This window comes from Canis lupus, chromosome 36, assembly GCF_048164855.1.
Source record: "Canis lupus baileyi chromosome 36, mCanLup2.hap1, whole genome shotgun sequence".
Lineage (NCBI taxonomy): Eukaryota > Metazoa > Chordata > Mammalia > Carnivora > Canidae > Canis > Canis lupus.
Genome location: NC_132873.1, coordinates 18,814,882 through 18,840,336, shown reverse-complemented (window position 1 = coordinate 18,840,336; position 25,455 = coordinate 18,814,882). Strand labels below are relative to the sequence as shown.

The window sequence follows — 25,455 nt, the reverse complement described above, 5'->3', positions numbered from 1 at the left end:
TGTTTGCACAGATCTTGAAAAGACTAAACTTTGGGGATGATAGACTGAATATAAGTAACTGTATTTAGTTTTGCTGCATATTAAAATTCTGCTAGAACAACAGTAAAGGCATAAACCGACAGGGCAAAAAGAAAATAGAGAAGATAAGCAATAAATTTTGGACAGTGGAGCCACTTGGTTGATCTCATGGTTGTAAGTTCAAGCTCTACATTGAGTGTGGATTGCTTAAATATAAAATCTTTAAAAAAACTTTTGGAAAGTGAAAAAATTTTTTTAAAGATTTTATTTATTCATGAGAGACACACACACCCAGAAGCAGAGACATAGACAGAGGGAGGAGAAGCAGGCTCCATGCAGGGAGCCTGATGTGGGAAGCAATCCTGGGACTCCAGGATCATGCCCTGAGCTGAAGGCAGGTGCTCAACCGTTGAGCCACCCAGGCGTCCTGGGAAGTGGAAAATTAACGGATGAATAGTAAGGCAAATTCAAATGGATTAGTATGGATTACAGGGTACCTAGGATAATGATAGATATCCACAATCCTAATCTCTCCACATGCCCTCCAAAAGCCATACAGATAATAAACAAGAGTAGTAAAATCTCAAAAAGCCCATGACTTCTAGGTATCTAGAAGACAACACTACAGAATTCAAGTTACTTAAAATTAATAGAAATTTAAAAACAAATTTTAGCAGAGCTATCTCTTAAATTTCTACAGTAAGCCTTTGTGGAGAGGAAGGAGTCAAGAAAAATTCAGAGAATAGGTGATTAGAGGACCTAAGTTTGGGCTAAAAACAAGACTCCCAGAAAGAGAAGTTCATCTGAAGTACAAAAATATTGAACACAATTTGAGTAGATTGGAATACTGTACAAAAAACTGGACTTTGTGAAAGTTGATGTAGCAACCTCATATTTATTTTATATAGAGATTGAACAAGCGAGTGCATGCGTGAACTGGGGGGTGGGGCAGAGGGAGATGGGAAACAGACTCCCCACTGATTGTGGAGCTGGGTCCCATGACCCCAAGATCATGATGGAGTTGAAACCAAGAGTCTCATGCTTAAAAGACTGTGCCACTCAGGCGCCCCTTGAAACTGAGTAATTTAAAGATTCATGAAGATGTGGGAAGGGTTTAAGGACACCACAAGGTGTCAGTAGTCCCAGACTAGCAACAGAGGTGAACAGTCACTAATCCTGGGCAAAAAAGTAGCAAAAGGACGAACTCCAATTTCTAGAAAGGGTATCTAAATGGAGAAGGCCTATGATAGGAGCTATGGCCAACAGTGAGTCCACAGCATGAAAGCCAGGAGGATGAATATCTTTACTTTCCTCTCACCCTCTTATGCTATTTCTAATTGGCTAAACTTTTTTTTTTTTTTTTAAGATTTTATTTATTTGAGAGAGAGAGAGTGAGAGCAAGTGAGCACAAATTGGGGGAGGGATAGAAAGAGAGGGAAAAGCAGACTCTCCGCTTAGCAGGGAGCCCAACGTGGGGCTCGATTCTGGGACCCCAGGATCATGACCCCAGCCAAAGGCAGATGCTCAATTGACTGAGCCTCCCAGGTCCCCCCTGGTTGGTGAAACTTAACCAGAAGTCAGAGGGCTAGAGAACCCACGGAATATCCTTTTATATGGACAGTATTACCTAGAGACCAGAGCAAGACAAGACCTTTCCTTGGGTCCCGTGCTTGAAAAATGCCCACATAACATGAATCCATTTTAAAAAATATTAAAGAACACATGAGCATATCAGGATTTGGTGCCCATCAGGATTTAGTACAGCTCAGTATTTATACAGTGTAAACTTTCAACATCCACTCTCATAGTGAATACTCAGGCTTTTGGGAAATATTTCATATCTCATATCCTTTATCTTTAAAATAAAATGTGACAGCATCTAAATGCTATAAAAGTTTATAGGTTGTGCTCTTGCTAAAGTTGGAGAAGAATATATGCATGGAAAGAGGATTTGAGCAAGTAGATAAAATAATTTGTCAAATCTTTTTTCTCAATAGCATAAACACAATAGATGCTTGCATAATGAAATACCACTTCCCAGCAGTGCTGAGCAATCATTTTCTTCTCTTAGGGTTCCAATTAATGAACTAGAAGCACTCAAGAATTATTGTGGTGACTACAAGGGTTACAATGGGCAGCTTAGAAACCATTTTCTATATTAAACTATTCTTATATTCTAAACATGGGGATCTAGACATGAGTAAAATGTGTTATCAATTCTTTATATTATTGCACAGATGTATCTATTGCTTTGAGAAATGATGAAAATAACAATATAAGTGATACAATTGTTATGATGAATTTAAAATATTTTATAAAAAATAAAATATTTTATATTTCCTGCAGTAAAAAATGCTACCATTTGCAATAATACCCTTATATTCAAATACAATAGGTAAAATTCATGGTTCATTTCTGAATCTAAGTATTACTTAAAAAAATTTTTTTAAAGATGTTATTTATTTATTCATAGAGACACAGAGAGAGACAGAGACACAGGCAGAGGGAGAAGCAGGCTTCATGCAGAGAGCCTGACATGGGACTCGATCCAGGGTCTCCAGGATCACGCCCTGGGCTGCAGGCGGCACTGAACCGCTGCACCACCAGGGCTGCCCTACTTTTAAAATTTTATTGATAATTCCAGTTGCTACTGTCTCAACAGAGCAAAATTTCTCCAGTTCAAAAGAATTAAAAAACTATTCTTTATATGAATTATGCCTCAATAAATCTGAAAAGATTATTAAAAAAAATCTATCCAAGAAATACTATGACCCAAGGCAGGCTAATTTGGCATTAATGCCTATAGAACACAAAAGATGTGAAAATCTTGATTCTAAAAATAGGAATATTGCTGAGATGAAGGGAATAAAATTAACTTTATGGAATACATAAATAATTTGTGAACTATATGTCTATTTTTATCTTTTGCCCAAACACACTAGACCATTATAGAACATCCAGACATGTACAATAGTTAAGTTCAGCTATCTTTTGTTAGTTTATTGACCTTTAATTATAAAAACCATACACGTTTTAATTTTGTCACTATGAAGGCATAGAGTATCATTTATGTAACAGTTTGTTAACCTCCTTGTGATTTGTATTTTGACATGTCAACAAAATCCATACAACCTTCCCATCTCCCTAAACCTGTAGATTTCTTTCCTCTATAGCAAGGACCCACAAGCCTTTTCCTGTAAAGGACCAGATAATAAATACTTTAGGCTTTGAGAGCTATATGGTGTCTGTCACAACTACTCAATTCTACCATTGTAGCATGAAAGCAGCCACAGGCAATACATAAAGGAGCATAAGTGTTTTCCCATAAAACTTTATTTACAAAAACAGATGGGGCCTCACAATCCTTAGTTTGCTGACCCCTGTAAAATAGTATGCTAGGAAATATCTGGTATCTCAACCTGAATGTCTTGGCCAATATTCAATCCAGGGTTCAATTAACCAAACAAGCACTTTCAGATCCAATATCAAGTGTTCAAGCTAACACTAAATCTCAAATCCTGAATGAATGAAACTATATAAATATACTTGGCCCTTACTAGCTTTTATATTTGATTCTTTTTTTTTTTAATTTTTACTTAAGTAATCTCTACACGCAATGTGGGGCTCAAACTCAAGACCCCAAGATCAAGAGTTGCATGCTCTTCTGACTGAGCCAGCCAGACGCCCGTTTTATACTTTTTAAACAGATATACCTAGAATCCACCCTGCACGTTTCCTAGGTTCTAATTCAAAAATTTGTTTTAAGATTTTATTTATTTTCTTGACAGAGCAGAAGTAAGGTGAGCAGGAGAGGAGGAAGGCAGGGAGCTGATGCCAGGACCCTGGGATCATACCTGAGCCAAAGGCAGATGCTTAACCAACTGAACCACCCAGGCCTTTTGACACAAATTAAGAAGATCTTACTGTTTGTTTGATATATATGCCACTGTTCTGCCCCAGGTTCAGACAAAAAAGGGTGCCCTGTGTGTAGAAAATTTTATTATTTTTTAAAATATGGAACGCTTGGGATCCCTGGGTGGCGCAGCGGTTTGGCGCCTGCCTTTGGTCCAGGGCGCGATCCTGGAGACCCGGGATCGAATCCCACATCAGGCTCCCGGTGCATGGAGCCTGCTTCTCCCTCTGCCTGTGTCTCTGCCTCCCTCTCTCTCTCTCTCTCTGTAACTATCATAAAAAAAAATAAAAATAAAAAAAAATAAAAAATATGGAACGCTTTACGAATTTGAGTGTCATCCTTGCTCATGGGCCATGTTAATCTTCTCTGTATCGTTCCAATTTTAGTATGTGTGCTGCTGAAGCAAGTAATGTGTATAGAGAATTTTAAAACAATAATAAACCAACTAAATGTCTTCTGCTTTTTATTATCAAAATGTGCTGGCAATTGTAAAAATGTCAGTGATGAATTCCTCCATTCTGCTGGGGTTGCTTTATCACCAGCCTCTTTTTCTTGAAATGCCGTTAGGTTATTTCCTCTAGGAACTGAACAGTTATTTCTCTTCATGGGCCATGAGGAGTTTAACTCTCTTTATGGGTCTGGAGATGAGGAGGGGAAACAGGAGTTCTTCTTCAGGATAATAGGCAGTCCCTTGTGATATAACTGACCCAGGAGAAATTTCCGAATGACTTTTATATGAGAGAAGGTAGCTTTCTCCGCAGAGGAAAGGTAGCAAGGTTCAGAGGGACTTGGGATTTGGGCTTTGTCTTACACTGACCAAAGGTCTTGATCTGTTTTATTCCTTTTCAAACAGTGCTCTAACTTTAGAATAAGAGACTTGGCAAGGCTGTGCTTTTAGCTAGGCATTGAAACTCTAAAACCTGCACAATTAAGTTTTGGGGACTAATACTCAGTCATTTCAGTCCTGCAACTGCACAAGATAAGGAATCCTTTTGAGACTGCCATAGAAGGTTTCTGGTTCTTCATCTCTACCTTATTTTGAGATTTCACAGCTTTAAGCTTATTTTTCCCCCTCTGTAAGATCTTTAACGCAGTCAGAAATAGCCATCCACTTCACAATCTTTTGTAGTCCCCACTGCTGTCATCAAGAGTTACCCAACCAACAAAAGTTTTGTTCCCTACTTGGCATTCTATCCCATGCCATCATCAGTGATAATCTGAATAATCTTGTTGCCAGTGCATTGCACAGACTATCAAGGACAGATGTCATTTATGAGGCTGTCAAATCTGTGTTTAACCTGGTCCAGAATTCCATCTTGTTTCAAGGGGCCATACTTGTTTTGAAAATAGTATTTAACCCAGATTGTTATGAAGGAACTATACACAGAGGTATGAGCAGGGTTAAGAGATCAACAAGGGATGCTGAAATATCCAGAGACCAGCAGCAGGGGAAACCATTAGCACTCCTAGACCTGAAGGGTCAAGGGGAGAAAATAATAATAATAATAATATTACTGTTGCTCAGAAGGCTGGATTATCATGGGAGGAGACTACCTCAGAAGCTGTAGGTAGAAAGGGATATGGAGCCTGTGGGATAACATAGCTTAGAGCTGAGTGAGGCTGACTTCTCAGCCTCAGCATACCAATGTTTCCTATTGGTGGAACCCAATAGGAAGCAAGTTTATAAGGAAGCCTAGGTGGTGTAGTCTGTAGGAATTAGCTCCAACAGTCACAATACAGGGCAGAGAATGACAGGATGATCTGAGGATATGTGGGAAGGGTGTAAGAATGAAGAACAATCAGCAAAAAATATGTTTCCATTCCTAATTATTTCTTTTCAGTAAAATGGAAAGAGGACCTAATCGAGATGTGAAGGTGAGGTGACAGATCATAAAAGCAGCACAGTAAGTTGTATACATATATAATCCTAGTTAATCATTTTTATATGATTTTTGGTCTCTCAAAAGGACTGCAAAAAATTAATGTTGCTATAACAATGACGCATCTTGATATTTTTGTAAATACTGTGTCCTGCTCAACTTCTGTCATCTTTCTCTCTTTTCACAGACCCTCAAAAGTTCAGAAGGTCTGTGGCTTTATAAAGGTCAATTTAGAACCTAAAGGGGAGTCCAGATACCTCTGAATATTAGTGTCTAGTGTTACTGTCATCTATTTTAGGCATTTAAAAAATCTGACGTTTACTGTTTTGAAAACCTATATAAGATATGATTTACATGGGAAATGTCTTTAATATTCCAAAGAAGATATTTAAAAAAAAAAAAAAACGTTCGAAACACAAGAGTTAAAAGTACAATTTCTGCCAGACGAAGTATCAAATAGCAACATTTTGCTACATTTGCTATAGACGCCAAAAGAGTAGGCACTTTTAAGGAGATAGGCCTCATGTTTAAGGACCGTCGTTTGTCGGGCAGCCCGGGTGGCCCAGCGGTTAGCGCCGCCTTCGGCCCAGGGCGTGACCCTGGGGCCCCAGGATCGAGTCCCGCATCGGGCTCCCTGCATGGAGCCTGCTTCTCTCTCTCATGAATAAATAAATAAAACCTTAAAAAAAAAATACAGGACTGTTTATCACAGATGTTCTAAAATGCAATCTCAAAAGATTTCTCTTACCTAATTGTTGCCTTTGTGTGTGAGAGACAGATTTTATACCGTTAAAAGTATAAAATCTATACTTTCAGGAGGCGTTCAATAGACGGAGCGCCCGTAAATATTTGTCTTGCGTTACTGATATCAAAACTTGACTCCCGTAAACAGGAGACGGATCCTGGTGCATTTTTATGCTCAGAACTAGAGCGCAATACTAAGGAGCCTTCTGCCAGGAGCTCGAAGTACTTCTCTAAATTACCCGATTTGTTCCCGCAGGCATCTCTGCGCGGAATCATTTCCGTTGTTTCCCACGAAGCACTTGCAAGTTCGACTTACAAAATTCGAGGTTACGGACGCTAAGGGACGTCCCCCATCACTGAGCAATTCGCTGCCTTCACCCAGGACGAAGGGTCGCGGATCACATGTATCAGCCCTTCCTGTAAACTCTTTTTCGAACAAGGCGCCTCCGACGGCGCTTGGCAGTGGGGCGCCTCGCGGTGCAGGCGCGGGAAACGGCGCTGAAGCCACCCGAGGGCGACCCTCTCGCGCCCCGAGGCTCGGCCCTGCAGGTCTGCGCCTGCGCAGAGGACTCGGCGTGCCTAGCAAGCTCCCCGCCGCCGCGGGAGCTGCGGTCGTTCCGGGGAGCACAGCGCGAGGCTCTCCGGTTTACGGGTTTTCATCTTAAATCCCCCGGGGACACGTGTTGGTCGGGGCAGAGCGACGGTAACTCCTAACGTGTCTTAGAAGCCCCGACGGCGCTTTCCGTCCTCCGCCACCTCCGCCCTGGGGTGTGGCCGCAGCCCCGCCGCACGCGCTCGGCGCTCCATTGCTCTCCCCGCCCGCCCCCTCCCGGCCCGCCCCTCCCCGCGGCCCATTGCTCTCCCCGCCCCCTCCCGGCCCCGCCCCCCGGCGCTCCATTGCTCTCCCTGCCCGCCCCTTCCAGGCCCCTCCCCCCCGCGGCCAATTGCTCTCCCCGCCCCCTCCCGGCCCCGCCCCCCAGCGCTCCATTGCTCTCCCCGCCCGCCCCCTCCAGGCCCCGCCCCTCCCCGCGGCCCATTGCTCTCCCCGCCCCCTCCCGGCCCCGCCCCCCGGCGCTCCATTGCTCTCCCTGCCCGCCCCTTCCAGGCCCCTCCCCCCCGCGGCCAATTGCTCTCCCCGCCCCCTCCCGGCCCCGCCCCCCAGCGCTCCATTGCTCTCCCCGCCCGCCCCCTCCAGGCCCCGCCCCTCCCCGCGGCCCATTGCTCTCCCCGCCCGCACCGCCCCTCCAGGCCCCGCCCCCCCGCGGCCCATTGCTCTCCCCGCCCGCCCCCTTCCAGCCCCGTCCGCCCTCTCCCAGCCCCGCCCCCCGGCGGCCCATTGCTCTCCCCGCCCGCCCCCTCCAGGCCCCGCACCCCTCGCGGCCCATTGCTCTCCCCGCCCGCCCCGCCCCCTCTCCCCAGGCGCTCCATTGCTCTCCCCGCCCGCCCCGCCCCTCCAGGCCCCGCCCCCCCGCGGCCCATTGCTCTCCCCGCCCGCCCCGCCCCTCCCGGCCCCTTCCCCCCGGCGGCCCATCGGCTCGCAGGTCGCCCCGGGCGCCTCCGCCCACTCGCCCCATTCCGCAGAGCGAGCCAGGCCGAGGCGCCGCTGCCCGAGTGTCGGATCCGAGACGTGGCTCCCGGCAGGAAGAACCATGTTGGATTTTGCAATCTTCGCCGTTACCTTCCTGCTGACGTTGGTGGCAGCGGTGCTCTACCTCTACCCGGTAACCGCCGTCTCGGCCTCGGGGGCTCTAGCCGCCGCCCGGGCCTCTGTGCTTCCCGTCTGCACGTCGCTCTGCGCTCAGCGGGCCGCAGGGGGGCGGGCCCGAGGGCGGTGGGTTCCCGCTCCAGCTCCCGCTTGGCGCGGGGGCTGCTCCGGAGCCAGGGACGCCCCGCGGGTGCGCATGCGCGCGGGCAGCCCTGGGGGTTGAGCGGCGCCCGCTGCTCGAAGACCCCTCGGGCGTCTCGAGGTGGCGGGGCGCGCGGCTGTCCGCGTTCTTAGGTCCTGCCTCCCCGCCCCCGGAATTGCCTCGCCTCTGCTACACCCTCCGCGAGAAGTACTTTTTTTTTTTTTTTTAAGATTTTATTTATTTATTCATGAGACACAGGGAGAGAGAGAGAGGCAGAGACACAGGCAGAGGGAGAAGCTGGCTCCATGCAGGGAGCCCGACGCGGGACCCGATCCCGGGTCTCCAGGGTCACGCCCTGGGCTGAAGGCAGGCGCTAAACCAGAGTCACCCAGGCGTCCCGAGAAGTACTTTTTGGGTGGCTTTTTGGCAATAACGACGCCAAACCCAAATTCCATTTTCCAGTATGTCTGCGAGGAAATTTGAGGATGCTTTGATCCTTTCAAAGGATTTCCCCCAGCCTTTTTTTTTTTTTTTTTTGCGGCTCCTGCCTTTCCATCCGACTTTCCATCTGTTGTTATTGAAATCCAAAGTCCTTAAGGCCCAGATGGGTCTTGCTCTTCACGGAGCCTCAGAAGCCAATGGAGCGGCGGAGCGAGCATTGCCCTGCGTTAGTGCGCGAGCTTGTGAGCTTGACGTGGCGACTGCCTCAGCTCTGAACCTCCTTCTAGCCTTTTTTTCTCTGCTTGCCTCTGTCAGCCTCAGAGGGTGATTCTGAGAAAGAAAGGAGCTGGTAGGTGAGCAGTCGTTTCTTAACCCGTCTGCGAAACAAGCGGGTGTTTTTGTGGAAAGAGCTGTGAAGCAGCTGAACAGGCCAAAGCATCACTGATGGTGACCGGGCGCCTTCTTAAGAGTTCTTCTCAGAGCTGGTAAACGGATTAGGTTGGAATGTTGCAACTACACAATCCGGAGCCTCCAGTATCTTTTTTTTTTTTTTTTTTTTTTTAAGATTTTGTTTGTTCATGAGAGACCGAGAGAGAGGCAGAGACACAGGCAGAGGGAGAAGCAGGCTCCATGCAGGGAGCCCGACGTGGGACTCGATCCCGGGTCTCCAGGATCACGCCCTGAGCGGAAGGCAGAGGCTGAACCTCTGAGCCACCCAGGCGTCCCCAGTATCTTATTTCCTGAGAAACTAAACGTTTAATGGCTCCAGAGCTGGAATTTTTTATGATCTTTAAATGAGACTGTCCTTGGATTAGTTAAGAGAAGGCAACACTGTTTATTTCAACCAAATAGGTGTGCCAAATATGGTTCCCTGTACTGGGAATACAGCAATGAGCAACCAGGCAGAAAGTTACTGACTCATGCAATTTATATTCTGGTGACGGGAAAAAGATAATATAAACAATAACACAGATGGTATTTTGGTGTTGAGAATTACGGAGCAAGGGCAGCCTGGGTGGCTCAGCGGCTTAGCGCCGCCTTCGGCCCAGGTCATGATCCTGGAGACCTGGGATCGAGTCTCAATCGGGCTCCCTGCATAGAACTTGCTTCTCCCTCTGCCTGTCTCTGCCTCTCTCTCTCTCTCTCTCTGTGTGTGTCTCTCATGAATGAATAAATTAAAAAATATTTTAAAAAAAGTACTTAATTTTTTTAAAAAGTAGTACTTAATTATGTATTAGTTGATGTAGAATGGATGTTAATTTTTTCAAACTTGTCATTGACACAGGAAGATTATTAAGATTATTCTTTTAAATACAACAAATCCAGTTTTTTGTATTTTAATACAGAAAGAATTCTTGAGGGATGCCTGAGTGGCTCAGCGGTTGAGTGTCTGCCTTCAGCTCAGGGTGTGATCCTGGAGTCCTGAGATCGAGTCCTGTATCGGGCTCTCCTTGAAGAGCCTGCTTCTTCCTCTGCCTGTGTCTCTACCTCTCTCTCTCTCTCTGTGTCTCTCATGAATAAACAAATAAAATCTTTAAAAAAAAAAATTTCTTGAGATTCAACCAAATTGGAAAGCCATCACTTAAGGTCCTACAGATGTCTTGGCAAAATATCTGACTTATGGGATATATGATTATATGTTAAATACTAAATTATGTATTATATACTAAATCATTATACTAAAACTATTTTTAAATTTCTCCTTAAGGCTTCCAGACAAGCTGCAGGAATTCCGGGGATTACTCCAACTGAAGAAAAGTGAGTAATTGTTTTGGGAATTCAGTGGAATTAACTCTTAATTTTTGGTATCAAAACAAAAATCTATTTTTAGATTACTCAGTTTATTTAATGACTTTGTTTACTCTAAGTTTATCTCTGGACATACAACCTGAACTTTGTTAAGAACAGAAAGAAGGGCTGTATAAATCAAAAACTTTAATTGCTTTTGGGGTGTCTGGCTGGTTCAGTCATCAGAACATGACTCTTGATCTTGGGGTCGTGAGTTTGATCTCCACATTGGGTGTAGAAATTACTTTTAAAAATAAATAGGGGTGCCTGGGTGGCTCAGTCAGTTAAGCATCTGCCTTTGGCTCAGGTCATGATCCCAGGGTCCTGGGATAGAGCCCCACGTCAGGCTCCTTGCTTGGCAGGAAGCCTGCTTTTCCTTCTCCCTCTGCCTACTGCTCTCCGTGCTTGTGCTCTCTCTGTCTCTCCATATATATATCAAATAAATAAATTTAAAAAATCTTTTTAAAAAATAATTAAAAGGTTAAAACACACACAAATCTTAAAGAAGATTGTTTTCATTTTCTCTAACCGGAGAGAGTGGTTAAAAAATAGGAAGATAAGATAGAAGGAAAGAAGAAAAGAATGCTGATCTGGTCATTTAAATCAACCTCTGATGATGTTCATTTGTTTCTCAGAATGAGATGTTGCAAAAATTGGATCGTTTTCCATTGTCTAAGTCAGATGTTCCTTGTATATCTAGTTTACTTGGCTTGAACTGTCATAAATTCTCAAAATATCAGACAAATCCATGTCTAAATATGACTCCAAAGAAAATGAGAAGTCAAGTTAAGTTAAGCTTGTGATTTTGCAGTAATTTGCATTTCATGCACCTCTGCTCTCATCTGTTGACACAGTTAATTCAGAATCAGCTATTGTTTTTCTCATTCTTCCAAGTTAAATTTCTTATTTTTCCAAGTTATCTTGTCAAATGTTGCTCTCTTCTCAGAGATGGTAATCTTCCAGACATTGTGAACAGTGGAAGCTTGCATGAGTTCCTGGTTAATTTGCATGAGAGATACGGGCCTGTCGTCTCTTTCTGGTTTGGCAGACGCCTTGTGGTTAGTTTGGGCACCGTTGAAGTACTGAAGCAACATATTAACCCCAATAAGACATGTAAGTTTAATTATTTTATTCATTAGCTGATCTTTATCTTTTAAGAATTAACATCTATAAGTGAAGAGCCATACATTGTTCATGGCTGTAAGAATAGCTAACATTTATTGAATGCTTTTTATTATGTGCCAGGCATTATGCTAAGATCTTTGTAATTATTACAACTATTATTGTACCTTTGAGGCACAATGTTGTAAAATGATTATTTTTTCCTTTAATTTATAGGTATATACAATAGAATCCCAATGTAAATTCCAACAGGAGTTTTTGGGAAAAAATAGTTCCAGTGTCCATCTGGAATAGTAAAGGTACTTGATCAGTCAGGAAACATCTGGAAAAGATTATTTATGAGGGGAACACTTGCTTGGGTAGAGCAATGTGCTATAAACAGATTAAAGAATATGTACTGTAATAAGATTAAGCAGATTGATGGAATAGAGGAGATAGTCCAGTAGACAAGCCAAGTATACATAAAAAAGGAATCATTTTATGATAAGAGGAAAGGTAATACATGGTTTTGGAAAACTGGTTAGCCATTTGGAAAAAATAAATCATCATCCCTGCCTTACTCTTTATGTCAAAATAAATTCCAAATAATTAAAATTTAAAGTCATAAAAATATTAGAAGAAAATGTGGGTAAGTATAAATTGGGGGTGGGTGGACATTTTCTTACCATAAGATGAGATCTAGGAGCCATCAAGCACAAGACAAGAAATCTGTCTATATAAAAATTTTACAAACTTGGGAGAGAGAGTTGACAGGATCTTTGACTCAGCAGTGATGTCATAAGGAACTTACCATAAATTGATATTCATATAAATGAGAAAAGACATATTAATGTTATTTGCAATGAGAATTTGAAGCAAACTTAAATGTTTTCAATGGCTGAATGAAAGAATATATTCAGGCCTTAATATAACAGAGATTTGTTTATCAAATATCTGGTATAGCCTATTCTATGCCAACACTGCTATAAGCCATTTAAAATTTAACTCATTTAATCCTTAGAACAACCTTATGAAATAGATATTGAGAAAACTGAGGTACAAAGAGGGTAAGTCATTGGCCCAAGGTTGTATAACTAATTAGTGGTGGAGCTAGAACTTGAAGGTAGAGTCTGGTCTAAGTTTGTGCTCTTAATCACTAAATTTTCCACAATGTGGAAGGATGGCTCTGTCAGGAAGTACAAAGATGAATAAAACCAGACACAGCTTCTGCTTCTGTGGAGTTTACAGTGTAATACTAAGGAATAGGGGAAACTAGTTACCATTATTTAAATGATCACACTAATGAACTGGGTAAGGTGCTCTGAAAGAAAGAATTGTATTCTTTGCAAAATCTGACATATTTTTTGTCTGTTTCTCTCTGTTAAGTAAGGTAACAGCAATAAAAAAACATCTTGAAAATATTTAATGGTATCTCTGTGGTGAAATTTAGATGAATTTTATCTTCTCTGTATTTTACTGTTGTTTTAATTGTTTATAATGACAATGTATTTTTTGTATGAAAACAATTGAGTCATTAAAGAAACATTTAAAAATGAATGAAAAAAAAATTTCTGGACTTAGCTAAATAATTTTAATTGTAATACTTGACCATTACATACAGACAACAATTTTGCTTTAAAATCCATGGAATGAGCTTTTTATAAAGTCAAAGATATTGTTGTCATGAAGGTAGAAAATTTATGTAAGTATTAGTGATTTATATTAGAATTCCAAGTCAGGATATTGTATTCTTGCCAATTTTTATTGCCTCTTGAACTGTTCATATATAGGAAAGATAATGAGGGGAGTTGGGAAAAAAGTCGGCATGCTCTAAGCTGCAGTCCCTTACCTCCTGGTCTCTTTGTATGCTAGAGTTTTTGTTGCTGTTTTGTGTTTTTTCTGAGTGATTACTTTGACTCAGAAATGTTTAATTTGTCTGTTTCAGCGGACCCTTTTGAAACCATGCTTAAGTCATTATTAAGGTATCAATCTGGTGGTGCGAATGTGAGTGAAAACCACATGCGTAAAAAATTGTATGAAAGTGGTGTGACTCATTCTCTGCAGAGTAATTTTGCTCTTCTGCTAAAGGTAAGGTGATAAGTTTGGCCCAGAATTCTATAATACAGATAATAGTATATTTTTTCACTGTTAATGTGTCTTATCTTTGGTACTTTTTTTCTTACTTGTCTTTCTTTTATCTTTTTTTTTATTTTTTAGATTTATTTATTTATTTTAGAGAGTATGTGTATGGCAGGGAGGGGAAAGGGAGAGAGAGAGTTTTAAGCAGACTCCCCACTAAATGTGGCGCCCATCTTGGGGCTTGACAACCCTATCACGACTCGAGCCAAAATCAAGAATCAGGGGCAGCCCTGGTGGCTCAGCGGTTTAGCACCACCTTCAGCCCAGGGCATGATCCTAGAGACCCAGGATCGAGTCCCACGTCAGACTCCCTGCATGGAGCCTGCTTCTCCCTCTGCCTGTGTCTCTGCCACTCTCTCTCTCTCTCTTTCATTAATAAATAAAATCTTTAAAAAAAAATCAAGAATCAGATGCTCAGTTGACTGAGCCACCCAGGCACCCCTCTTACTTATCTTTTTAAGCTGATTTTATTCTCCTGAAATTTTGAAATAAAACAAACAATCAACAAAAATCATAACACCTATAAACTCCCTGTGTAAGTTGGAATGATGGGAATGTAGAGAGCTTAAAGAAATCTTCTATGTCAATAGATTTTGTCCTTTGTTTTCTGGCCAGACTCTAAACCAGTCACAAAACCTGATCTGGGCTCACCTATAACACTTTCTCCTGTAAAAAGTGCAGATTACTGGGCACATCTGCATAGACAAGCTGAATCATATTGGGAGAGGGACCTGACATTTTTAAGAAGGTCCACAAATGAGTTACAGAGTTTGAAAACAATACTAATCCATACTATTTTCTTTTTGTCCCTAAAGATCCTTGGCTGAGCCCTGTGTGCTACCTGACATTTCTCTGTGTCCCAATAGGACTGTTCCAAACCTTCACCTTTATTCTAGTATTGCTGATCCTAACCAACCCCTTTGCTTGTTATAGATGGCCTTACCTCCTGCTTTGCTGAGACCATCGAGTTCCTCACCAACAAACTCTATCCATCTCAATCTTTTGTTCTAACTTCTCATATTAAATCTTAAAGTATCCTTCTTCTGTCCAAAACTAATCCATCTATTTGTGCCCTTTAAAAAAATGGAATTTATAAAATTAATATATGGTTGCTGTAGAAAACATGAAAAATCTAACTAAAGAAATCACCCATAATTTCACTGTAGATTTATATGTGGATGAGATCATACTGTATGTTCAATTTTATATACTTTTTCACTTTAAGGGGCACCTGGGTGGCTCAGTTGGTTAAGTCGCCAACTCTTGATTTCTACTCAGGTCACGATCTCAGGGTCCTAGGATTGAGCCCTGCATTGGGCTCTATACTCAGTGGGGTGTCTGCTTGAGATTCTCCTCTCTTCTTCTCCCTCTGCCCCTCCCCCTGCTCATGCTCTATCTAAAAATAAATAAATAAATTTTAAAAAAAACCAAACATTTCTCATGTCATTAAAATTTTTCCAAAAATAACTAAAATTATGCTAATTTTTTTCTGATAGTCATTTTACAAAATAGGGAAATATTTAGGAAAGTGCTAATATTTAGGATAATGCTATCCATTATTCAGTGAAAACCATGTTTAGCATATTAAAATCCTTCCTATCATTTTAGTCTTTTCTACTGTAGTATGGACTCCTTCCAAGAATATCATTTTTTTTTTTTTTTAAAATTTTTATTTATTATTTATAATAGTCACAGAGAGAGAGAGAGGCAGAGACACAGGCAGAGGGAGAAGCAGGCTCCATGCCGGGAGCCCGATGTGGGATTTGATCCCGGGTCTCCAGGATCAGCCCTGGGCCAAAGGCAGGCGCCAAACCGCTGCGCCACCTAGGGATCCCCCAAGAATATCATTTTAAAATGTGTAACTACAAAGGAAAATAATATGGTTATAAAAATATTATTTAGAAAAACTTGGGGATCCCTGGGTGGCTTAGTGGTTTGGTGCCTGCCTTTGGCTCAGGGTGTGGTCCTGGAGTCCCAGGATCCAGTCCCGCATCTGGATCCTGGGTGGAGCCTGCTTCTCCCTCTGCCTGTGCCTCTGCCCCCCACCCCCCCGTGTCTCTAATGAATAAATAAGTAGAATCTTTAAAAAAAAAAAAAAAAAGAAAAAGAAAAACTTGTGGTATTTAATATATGCACATCATCATTAATGCATTAAATAACAAGATCCAGCAATGCTTCCAAAACTTCCATAATTTTATTTAATAAAATTTTTTCACATTTAATGGATTCTACTAATTTTTTTAAGTTTTTCTTTAAATTCCAGTTAGTTCATAAATAAATAAATAAATGAATAAATAAGTAAATAAATAAATAAATTCCAATTAGTTAACATACAGTGTTATATTGGTTTCAGGTGTGCCTTATACTGATTCAACAGTTCCTTACATCACCCAATTCTTATCACAACAAGTATGCTCCTTAATCCCCATCACTTATTTACCCATTACCTGCCCACCTCCCTTTTGTAACTACCAGTTTGTTTCTATAGTTTAGAGTTTGTTTCTTGGCTTGCCTTTTTTCCTCCCTTTATTCATTTGTTTTGTGTCTTAAGTTCCACGTATGACTGAAATCATAGTATTTGTCTTTCTCTGACTGACTTATTTTGCTTAGCATAATACTAATTCCATCCACGTTGTTGCAAGTGGCAAGATTTAGTGTATATATGTATACACCACATCTTCTTTATCCACTCATCAATTAGTGGACCCTTGGGCTGTTTCCATAATTTGGCTATGGTAGATAATGTTACTATAAACATCAGGAACGCATGTATCCCTTTGTTTTTGTTTTTTTTTTTTTTTTTTTTTTTGCATGTATCCCTTTGAATTGTACTTTTGTTTCTTTGGGTAGACACCTATAGTGCGATTGCTGGATTGCAGGGTACAAAATTTCCATAACTTTAGAGTAACGATGTTATGAGGGACAAAACCATTATTTTGAGAGTTTTACAATAAGTATAAGATGATAGGAACATATTTGAAATTTATATTGATGACAGAGTCAAGTACCGATATTCACAATTAAAAGGCTAAATTTCAAAAAAAAAAAAAAAAGGCTAAATTTGAATTAGAAATTAGTAAAAAATAAAAGATTTTTCTCCCTCACAAGTACACAAGTTCATGAACTCCTTCATTCTAGGCATCAACTCTTTGGTATCTGTGGACTTGAGGTTCAGAACCCTGAGAATAGATATTTTCAAAATGCAGTTCTTATTTTATTACTCCCTTGATCAAAAATCTCTACTGGAGGGCAGCCCCGGTGGCACAGCAGTTTAGTGCTGCCTGCAGCCCGGGGTTTGATCCTGGGGACCCAGGATCGAGTCCCACGTCGGGCTCCCTGCATGGAGCCTGCTTCTCCCTCTGCCTCTTCCCCTCTCTCTCTTTCTCTATCTCTCTCTCTGTGTCTCTATGAATAAATAAATAAAATCTTAAAAAAAAAAATCTCCACTGGATTCCTTTTGCTCTTGGGACAAACTCCAGAATATTTAATGTAGACTTAAAGACCATTTGTGATTTAGCTTGCCTACTTTTCCAGTCTTGTTTCCCATTCTCATTTGTGCCTGGACTGTAGCCACACTGGCTTTCTTTTAGTTCTCAACTCTGTTCTCTCCCCTCTCAAGGCCTCTGTCTATGCTGTTCCCATTGCTTGGATTGTCATCTCTAACCACCATAAACCTAGTAAATGCATGTTCATGTTTCATCTTAGTTTGAATGTCACTTCCCCAGGGAAGCTGTCTCTGATTGGTCCACTGTCCCTAGGTAGGTCCCCTTTTAGTTGCAGTCATAACAGTCTGTAATTATCCTTCACACCACTTTTCAATCTGTTAATTACATTTTGTGTCATTCTTTGAGTGTCTGTGTCCTAAACTGTATGCTCCATGAATGGAAGGTTTGTTTTAATTTTGTCTGTATACTTGGCTCTTGATGTAGAACAGACCCTCAGTAGATATGAGTGTAGTTCTTTTCTCTCAGGAAACATTTTTCTCATCTTGCCTGGCTAACTCTTGCTTTAGTCCCCAGTTTGGTTACATACCTTTCCTATGCACCTTCTCTTAACTACAGTAACAATCTGAAAATACTTACATGACAAAATTAAATTGATTTTTTTTTATCTCTCTCCCTTCTGTGATTGTGTTTTCCGTCTACTTTTCCTAATCTGAGTGTTTCAAATGAAGTTATTTATTATGTTGTATGTTTAATGTAGCTCCTTAGAAGTAGCATTATTTTATAGTGTGAAGATTAAACTTGAGCAAGAAGCTTTGAATCTTGCTTCTGCCATTTATTATCTACATGATTGATTGGGAAGTTTCATTTCATTTCCTCATCTTAATAACATCTACATTACAAATTTGCTGTGGGGATTATGTGAGACAGTGATGTAAAATACCGAACAGCAGGTCTTAGTACACAATAACTACTCAAGAAATCTCTCTCTCTCTCTTTTTTTTTTTTTTGGCTAGAGAAGTAGATTATCCTACCATTTGTTTGCTGATCATCCTCCTCCCCCAATCTTCTGTTAACATTTCTCCTTGCATATGATTTCCTTGGTTCTCTGAAATACTTCCTTTTTTATGTTTCCAACTTGCTTAATGCATTCCTTCTTTCATGTGAGTTGTTTTTCTTTTTTCTTTCTTTTTTTTATAAGTAAGCTGTAAGCCCAACATGGGGCTTGAACTCACTACCCCAAGATCAAGAGTCACGTGCTCTACTGACAGCCAGATGCCCCTCATGCAGGATTTTTATAGTTGATGGGCCTATTATATCTGTCTCCTTTGGAGGGTTACATAGAAGTCTTTTCTGTTCTATATAGTTTAAATCCACATTCACTCCCCAGAGCACAAACACATCCCATTTATTCTTGTATTGTATAAAGTAAATAATTTTTAAAATCATGAGAATTTAAAGGAACAGCTATAGAATAGTATGACTATCCGTGTCCTTATCACCAAATTTTAACAGTTTTCAAATTAGACTCAATCTTACTTTACTTCTGCCCTTACTTACCTCTCTTATCTTCTCTCTGGATTAGTTTATCTTATTATTATTTTTAAAGATTTTATTTATTTATTCATGAGAGACAGAGAGAGAGAGAGAAAGAGGCAGAGATACAGGCAGAGGGAGAAGGAGGCTCCATGGGATTGCTTGGGACTGACGTGGGACTCAATCCCGGGTCTCCAGGATCACGCCCTGGACTGAGGTGGTGCTAAACCGCTGCCCCACCCGGGCTGTCCTTGCCATCATATTTTTAAGTTTTTATTTTATTTTATTTTATTTTTATTTTTTTATTTTTAAGTTTTGGTTCATAGACTGGGTCCAAATGTGAGAAATGTGTTTCAGGTTTATGTTGTCAACCTCATAGGCCAAGCCAGTTACTTAGCTTAGGAATTAGAAATACCAGCTAAATGTTTTATCAGGAAGAATGTGATTTAATAGTGCTTCTGTCAGAGCAACTTCCTTCCTACCTAGAGTTTTCCTTGAGAGAATAATGCTGTTACCAGAGTTACCACTCCAAAATAAATTGTACACTTCATATTGACATAATAAACTTTTGCCTTTTTTTGTTTTTTTTTGTTCAGATCTGAGTTCTGTGTTCTGATTCTTCTCTTATCCTCTCAAACCTCATCCTCTGACTTCTGGCTCCTTCCTGTCCTGACCGTCTCTGCTCCAAGGCTGTTTATAACCTCCGCTATAATTCTGTGAGTGCAACTTCTGTCTTCTCTATGCTAAAACCCATATCCTCCTGTTACTTTTGGGGAAAATTCTGATTTAATAAGTATTTCTGGATTTTAGAATTTAGGACTATTGTCCAGAATCCTCTTAATTGACAGCTTAGGAATAGTTAATAGTGAAAATTATTGAGTTAGTTGGTTTAATATCTTGCATGAACTCATTTAAGCCTCATAACAATTTTATGAGTAGGTATTATTATTTACCCCTTTTTATAGGTGAAGAAACACAGACTGGTTAAATAAACTAGTTCAGGGTCATATAGCTAGTAAATAGTAGGACCAGGATATCATCCCAGTCGGTCTGGCACATTGCTTCTCTAGCTTGATTCTGCTACCCTGGGATGTAGTTTTGCCTGACTGGGTTTTTCTTCCTTTCTTTTAAAAAAATTTTTTTTAAGCTTGTGGTCATAATAGTATACACACGCTACTATAAGGTGGAATTGAAAATAATTTGCTTCTCTGAAAGTGTTTTTTTTTTTAAGATTTTATTTATTTATTCATGAGAGACATAGAGAGAGAGGCAGAGACACAGGCAGAGGGAGAAGCAGGCTCCATGCAGGGAGCTTGACGTGGGACTCGATCCTGGGACCCTGGGGTCATGCCCTGAGCTGAAGGCAGACACTCAACTGCTGAGCTACCCAGGCATCCTAGCTTCTCTGAAATTCTAATACACAATAATTACCTAAAGATTTTTTTTTTTTACTTTAGTGAAACAACTTCTTTATTTCAACGTTCTATTTACAAAAAGACAAGAGGATAGAGTAAGGATATATATATATTTTAAAGATTTTTTATTTACTTATTCACAAGATATACAGAGAGAGGGAGAGAGAGGCAGAGACACAGGCAGAGGGAGAAGCAGGCTCCATGCAGGGAGCCTGATGAGGGACTCGATCCTGGGACTCCAGGATTATGCCCTGGGCCGAAGGCAGGCGCTAAACTGCTGAGCCACCAGGGATCCCCAAAGATCTTTTTTCAAAAAGAAAATCTGTATTCTTTCTGAACACCTGACATACATTCTAAAATCTTATCTGTTGAATTTAAGTCTCCCTCCAGATGCACTTGTATCTCAAGCCTTATTTTTCTGTAATATAATTGATATTATGTTAGTTAAAATAGGCTTGGTATTTTAATATGAACATTCTGGAGAAGTCTGAATCATATTGTATCCTTATTCGTGACACATCGTAAGATTAATAGGATACATTTTTCGTGTCTTTACAATTTGTATAGAATAGATATGTGGCTTATGTATCGAATAATAGCTGGTGAAAGAATAATCTGGCATAGACACATTCCTGTTACTCAGCCACTTTCATGTAAATGCACATCTGTCACAGGAAAAAATTGGGATAGTCCAAAAAAAGAGTCCATTAGGAATGAAAGGATTTATCAGAGTTAGACTATAAGTCCATATGTAATACATAATACATATCAGATGAAGCTCATCAACAGTTAGGATTTTCACCTACTATAAACTGATCAATATTCATAAACTAAAAGAGATTCACATGATGCGTTAGCAGAGATATATGTTCCTAGAGAAAAATCCTGCATGAGTCTTTTATAATATTTGCATTGTTTTATAGAGGACTGTGTAAAACAAGTAGATGAAGCCAGGAGCAAATCACTATGCATTTATGTGATATAAGTGTGACAGTATTGGTAACAAAATTTTATAGCCAAAAAAATGGGGGGAAGAGAAAGAAAAAAAGACTTTACCTGCACTTAATCTATTAGTTGTATAATCAGCAGTGATCTGATACTGTGGGGAGATAGTCACAATTCAAATCTCTGATAAGTAACATATTGTTCTAATAGGTTTGAGGATACCATTTGGGTCCCAAATTTGGTGTTTAGAAATGCCACCTATGGCTTTTTTTTTTTCTGTAATGTGTAATGTCTCACATAAGAAGGCTCACCAGAAAACTGTTTGACTACCTGTCACTCAAAACTGAGGAAAGATACACCCTGGATTTCATTTAAAACCCAGCTGTACAAAAGCTTTTGTACACTATTAAGAAATATTAGCTCCAAAAGAAGAATGGCTAAAGAAGTGAACATGCAATTCATTGAAGAAAATATGTAAGTGGTCTTTAAGTTTTTGAACCTTGTCTAAACCCTACTAATTATTAACAGAATAAGCCAGTTAAAGCAATGTTGAGATATTTTTTACATGTCAGGCTGACAGAGGTTTTTTAAAATGACAATACCCAGTGCTATCAAAGGTGTGGGAAATGGGCACTTTGATATTGCTGATAAGCGTATAAATTGAGAAGTGCTTTCTGTAGGGCAGCATGGCAGTATGTATCAAAAGCTTAAAAAAATGACTACTACCTTACTTAGCAATTTCATATCTAAGGGAAGCCAGTTGGAAATAGATGTACTTCCATGTACAAAGATGACTACTGAAGCATTGTTAAGTATTAGAAATTGGAAAATACTTAAATGTCCAATAGTAGAGGATTATTTAAATGATAGTGAATCCATACAATGGATTAGAATAAAGACATTAAAAAGATGGCAGACATTTATTTATTAATATAGGGTAATGATTTTAAGATGGTTTATTAGTCTGCTAGGGCTGGCAAAACAAAATATCACAAACTTGGTGGCTTAAACAACATAAATTTATTGTCTCACAGTTCTGGAAGCTAGAAATCCAAGATCAGGGTGTCAGCAGAGTTGGTTCCTTCTGAGGGCTGTGAGGGAGAATCTGTTCCATTCCTCTTCCCTGGTTTCTTTTGGTTTGCTGGCAGCCTTTGGTGTTCATATTGTTGTATTGGGTTAAGGCCCACCCCAATCGGTTCATCTTAACTTGATCATCTGTAAAGCCCTCATTGCCCAAAAAGGTCACATTCATAGGTACTGGGAGTTAAGGACTGTAAGATCTTTTTTGGGGATACAATTTTAACCCATAACATAATGGTAAGTGAAAAAACCAGCATACAAAACAGTTCATATAGCATTATCACATTTTCCAAAATATATCTATATACATACATGTATGCATACATGTAGATGGATATACATACATACAGAAAAACTAACGAAAAGCTATATATAAAAATGCCATAAGTAGTTATCGCCATCTGGGTTGAATTGAGGGTGATTTAAATTGATTTCTATATTTTCATTCATATTATTTGATTTTCTTTTCCATTGACCTGTATTACTGTACAGCTCAAAAAAAACAGTGAACTACTCACCTGTCAGTGATAGTCTGTAGCATCTGTTCTATTAGCTTTATGGTCAGCTGGTGTTTTGACAACTTTACCTTAAACACTTGACAAAAGAAAAAAAAGAAAAGCAAAAAGAAGAGAATACTCGTCCAGTATTTGTAGATTGGCTTTGCCCTTAGGCCTTCCTTTATTTTTATTTTATTTTATTTTATTTTATTTTATTTATTTATTTATTTATTTATTTATTTATTTATTTATTTATTTATTATTTTATTTAATATTTTATTTTATTTTATTTTATTTTATTTTATTTTATTTTATTTTATTTTATTTTATTATTTATTTTTTAAAGAGGCCTTCCTTTAACACTTACCTGGGCCTTTTATAAATCTACCTTAGCTTTTACTTCCTTCTTGTGTGGAGTCAGAAGACCTGTCACATGTGAAAATTCGGTCTCCTCAGGCCCTCTCCAAACATGTGTCCTGTTTCTTGGTATGTGTGGCTTTCTTAATTCCCTGGTATATGCAGAAATATGTGCTCTGGGAATGTTGGGTTGTGCAAAACAAAGGAAGGCCTTTGCACCAGTTCTTAATAGGAACTGCCAGGCAGAGTGAGACTCAGAACTACAGTTCTTGGAGAATAATGTCTTTATTTCTTCCTAAGTACTCTGCGCCAGGAATATGGACTGTTTTTCTCACAGCTGCTGCCTATCTGGGGTTTGGGCATGGTAGGCAAGTTGTTTAAAATGCCACAGTGCTTACCACAAAGTAACACCTGCTTTTTTTTTTTTTTTTTAAAGTAGCAGCTTCTTTATTCACCAGGCTTTCCCCTGGCTGTTGTAAGTTTTTTTTACTGTGTTATAGAGTTTTTTTGGAAGCTGATTCTGACAATTTTAGCCAGCTCATTACTTGCTTTGGGAAGAAAGAGTCTTGGGATTCTCTACTCCATTTTCAGTGACCATTTTGGTGACCAGTGGTGATGATGCTTTTAATAACACTCCAAAGATGTCAGGTCTCTGTAGTGTCTGCAATGCTGTTGGCTTTTGGTCACCATGCTACTACTAAGCTGGGGAGAGCTGGAAATAACCTGGGGTTAAAACATCACAGATTCCACTGGTTTACTGAGGTTCAGTTTCTTTTTGAATAGATACTTCTCAGTGGGGACTGGGTTTTGGTTAACTGCCAACATGCTATAACGTGTTTGGTTGGTTTGCATTATTTTAGAGGGAGAGCAATATCACCGAGGCCATCACTTAACAATTCTGAAAGTCAGTCTCTCTTCTGGAACATTTTGAAAGAGAATAGCAGGAGGGGTAAAGATGGCAGAGAAATAAGGGGACCCTAGGTTTGCTTGTCCCTTGAACATAACTAGATAAATATCAAATAGAAATTGATCTGAGGACAGCCCGGGTGGCTCAGCGGTTTAGTGCTGCCTTCAGCCCAGGGCCTGATCCTGGAGACCCGGGATCGAGTCCCATGTCAGGCTCCCTGCATGGAGCCTGCTTCTCCGTCTGCCTCTGCCTGTGTCTCTGCCTCTCTCTCTCTCTGTGTCTCTCTCATTAATAAATAAATAAAATATTTTTTTAAAAAAAGAAATTGATCTGAGTACTGAGACAGCAAAACTGAATGACTAGAGGTAGAAAAAAACACCATATCATGGAGGGTAGGAGCTTTGGGGAGCTGATTTGGGGGAGAGAAGAGCTGTAGATATTACAGGGGACAGACCCCTGATTACAGAGAGGAACAGGAGAGAAAGGAAAGAAAGAAAAAGAATGAAAAGAATGAAAGAATGAAAGCTCATGCAGGGACTTGCACAAGAGAAACTCTTTCCCCAAAACCATTGACTGGGAAAGAGAGGGGCTGAATACCACAAGTTTTATGAACAGTGAAGCTCAGGGTCTGAAGTTCAAAAATCTATGCCATTCCAGGGTCACGCCTGGTGGGCTTAGCAGTCCTCTGGTGGGGAAGGAGGGTGGAAAGCCAGGAGTGGGCAGTATGGTCTGAGGATCCTCTGGGTTGCACAGGGAGAAGCAGTTCCCTGCTTGGAATACATTTGGGAGTAGTGACATAGCCTCTCTGGGGACAAAAAAATCTGACAGTCACCATTGAGCTGCCCTCTTCCCAAACATAGGAATAAAGACAGCAGCTGAGGGCAGCAAACCTTGGTGCTGGTTTTTAGCTGCACTTTACCATAAACTCTGAACCACTGTGTGCTTGTGCAACTGATTTCTGGAACAAGCCTGCACTAACCACGGCACAGTGAGATCCTACCCCAGAAGATAGGTGAGGATCTCCAAAATTTGGAGTTTTGAAACCCAGCTGCCCACCTGAGATAAAACATAGGAGTGCTATGCCACCTGGCTGGTGGACAGCTTCAAGACAGGCATGGTGAAGGCAAGGGCTCTGTCAGAGCTGGGGACACAAGAGAGGTGATTGTTTCCTCTTCTGGCTTCCTGAAGAGTGGCGGGTGTGAGCTGCTTGCTCAAGGGAGGAGAGAGCCTGACAGTGCCATTTTCCACCCTGCTATCAGCACTGACCAACTTCAGGAGGCAAAACACCACCACCTAGTGGAGGTCGGAGCTTCTGCACCAAGCATTCTCCCCGGCTATGCCCTGGGTCTCTACTAGGGCAAGACAGCTTGAGAATCAGCACCGCAGGCCCCACTCCTGCAAGAC

The 25,455-nt window shown here is 40.6% G+C and overlaps 1 protein-coding gene and 1 non-coding gene across 9 annotated transcripts in view; one reads left to right on the top strand and one right to left on the bottom strand.

Moving 5' to 3' along the window:
• Positions 1 to 4,234: 4,234 nt before the first annotated feature.
• LOC140625915 (U6 spliceosomal RNA) lies at positions 4,235 to 4,337 on the bottom strand. Its single transcript, XR_012025184.1, has one exon. It is a non-coding gene; the product is annotated as a U6 spliceosomal RNA (small nuclear RNA).
• Positions 4,338 to 8,065: 3,728 nt separating this feature from the next.
• Positions 8,066 to 25,455, top strand: part of CYP20A1 (cytochrome P450 family 20 subfamily A member 1) — a 70,248-nt gene continuing 52,858 nt past the window's right edge. For 3 of the 8 annotated variants that reach the window (XM_072813063.1, XM_072813062.1, XM_072813064.1), the window contains exons 1-4: positions 8,066 to 8,276; positions 10,552 to 10,601; positions 11,578 to 11,744; positions 13,678 to 13,820. In XM_072813063.1, the coding sequence (XP_072669164.1) occupies positions 8,205 to 8,276; positions 10,552 to 10,601; positions 11,578 to 11,744; positions 13,678 to 13,820 (432 nt within the window). In that variant the 5' untranslated portion in view covers positions 8,066 to 8,204. Of the gene's footprint in view, positions 8,277 to 8,493; positions 8,610 to 8,926; positions 9,197 to 9,246; positions 9,329 to 10,551; positions 10,602 to 11,577; positions 11,745 to 13,677; positions 13,821 to 19,442; positions 19,567 to 25,455 lie in introns of those variants that run through there. The other 5 variants (XM_072813067.1, XM_072813066.1, XM_072813065.1 and 2 more) reach the window with 5 other exon arrangements.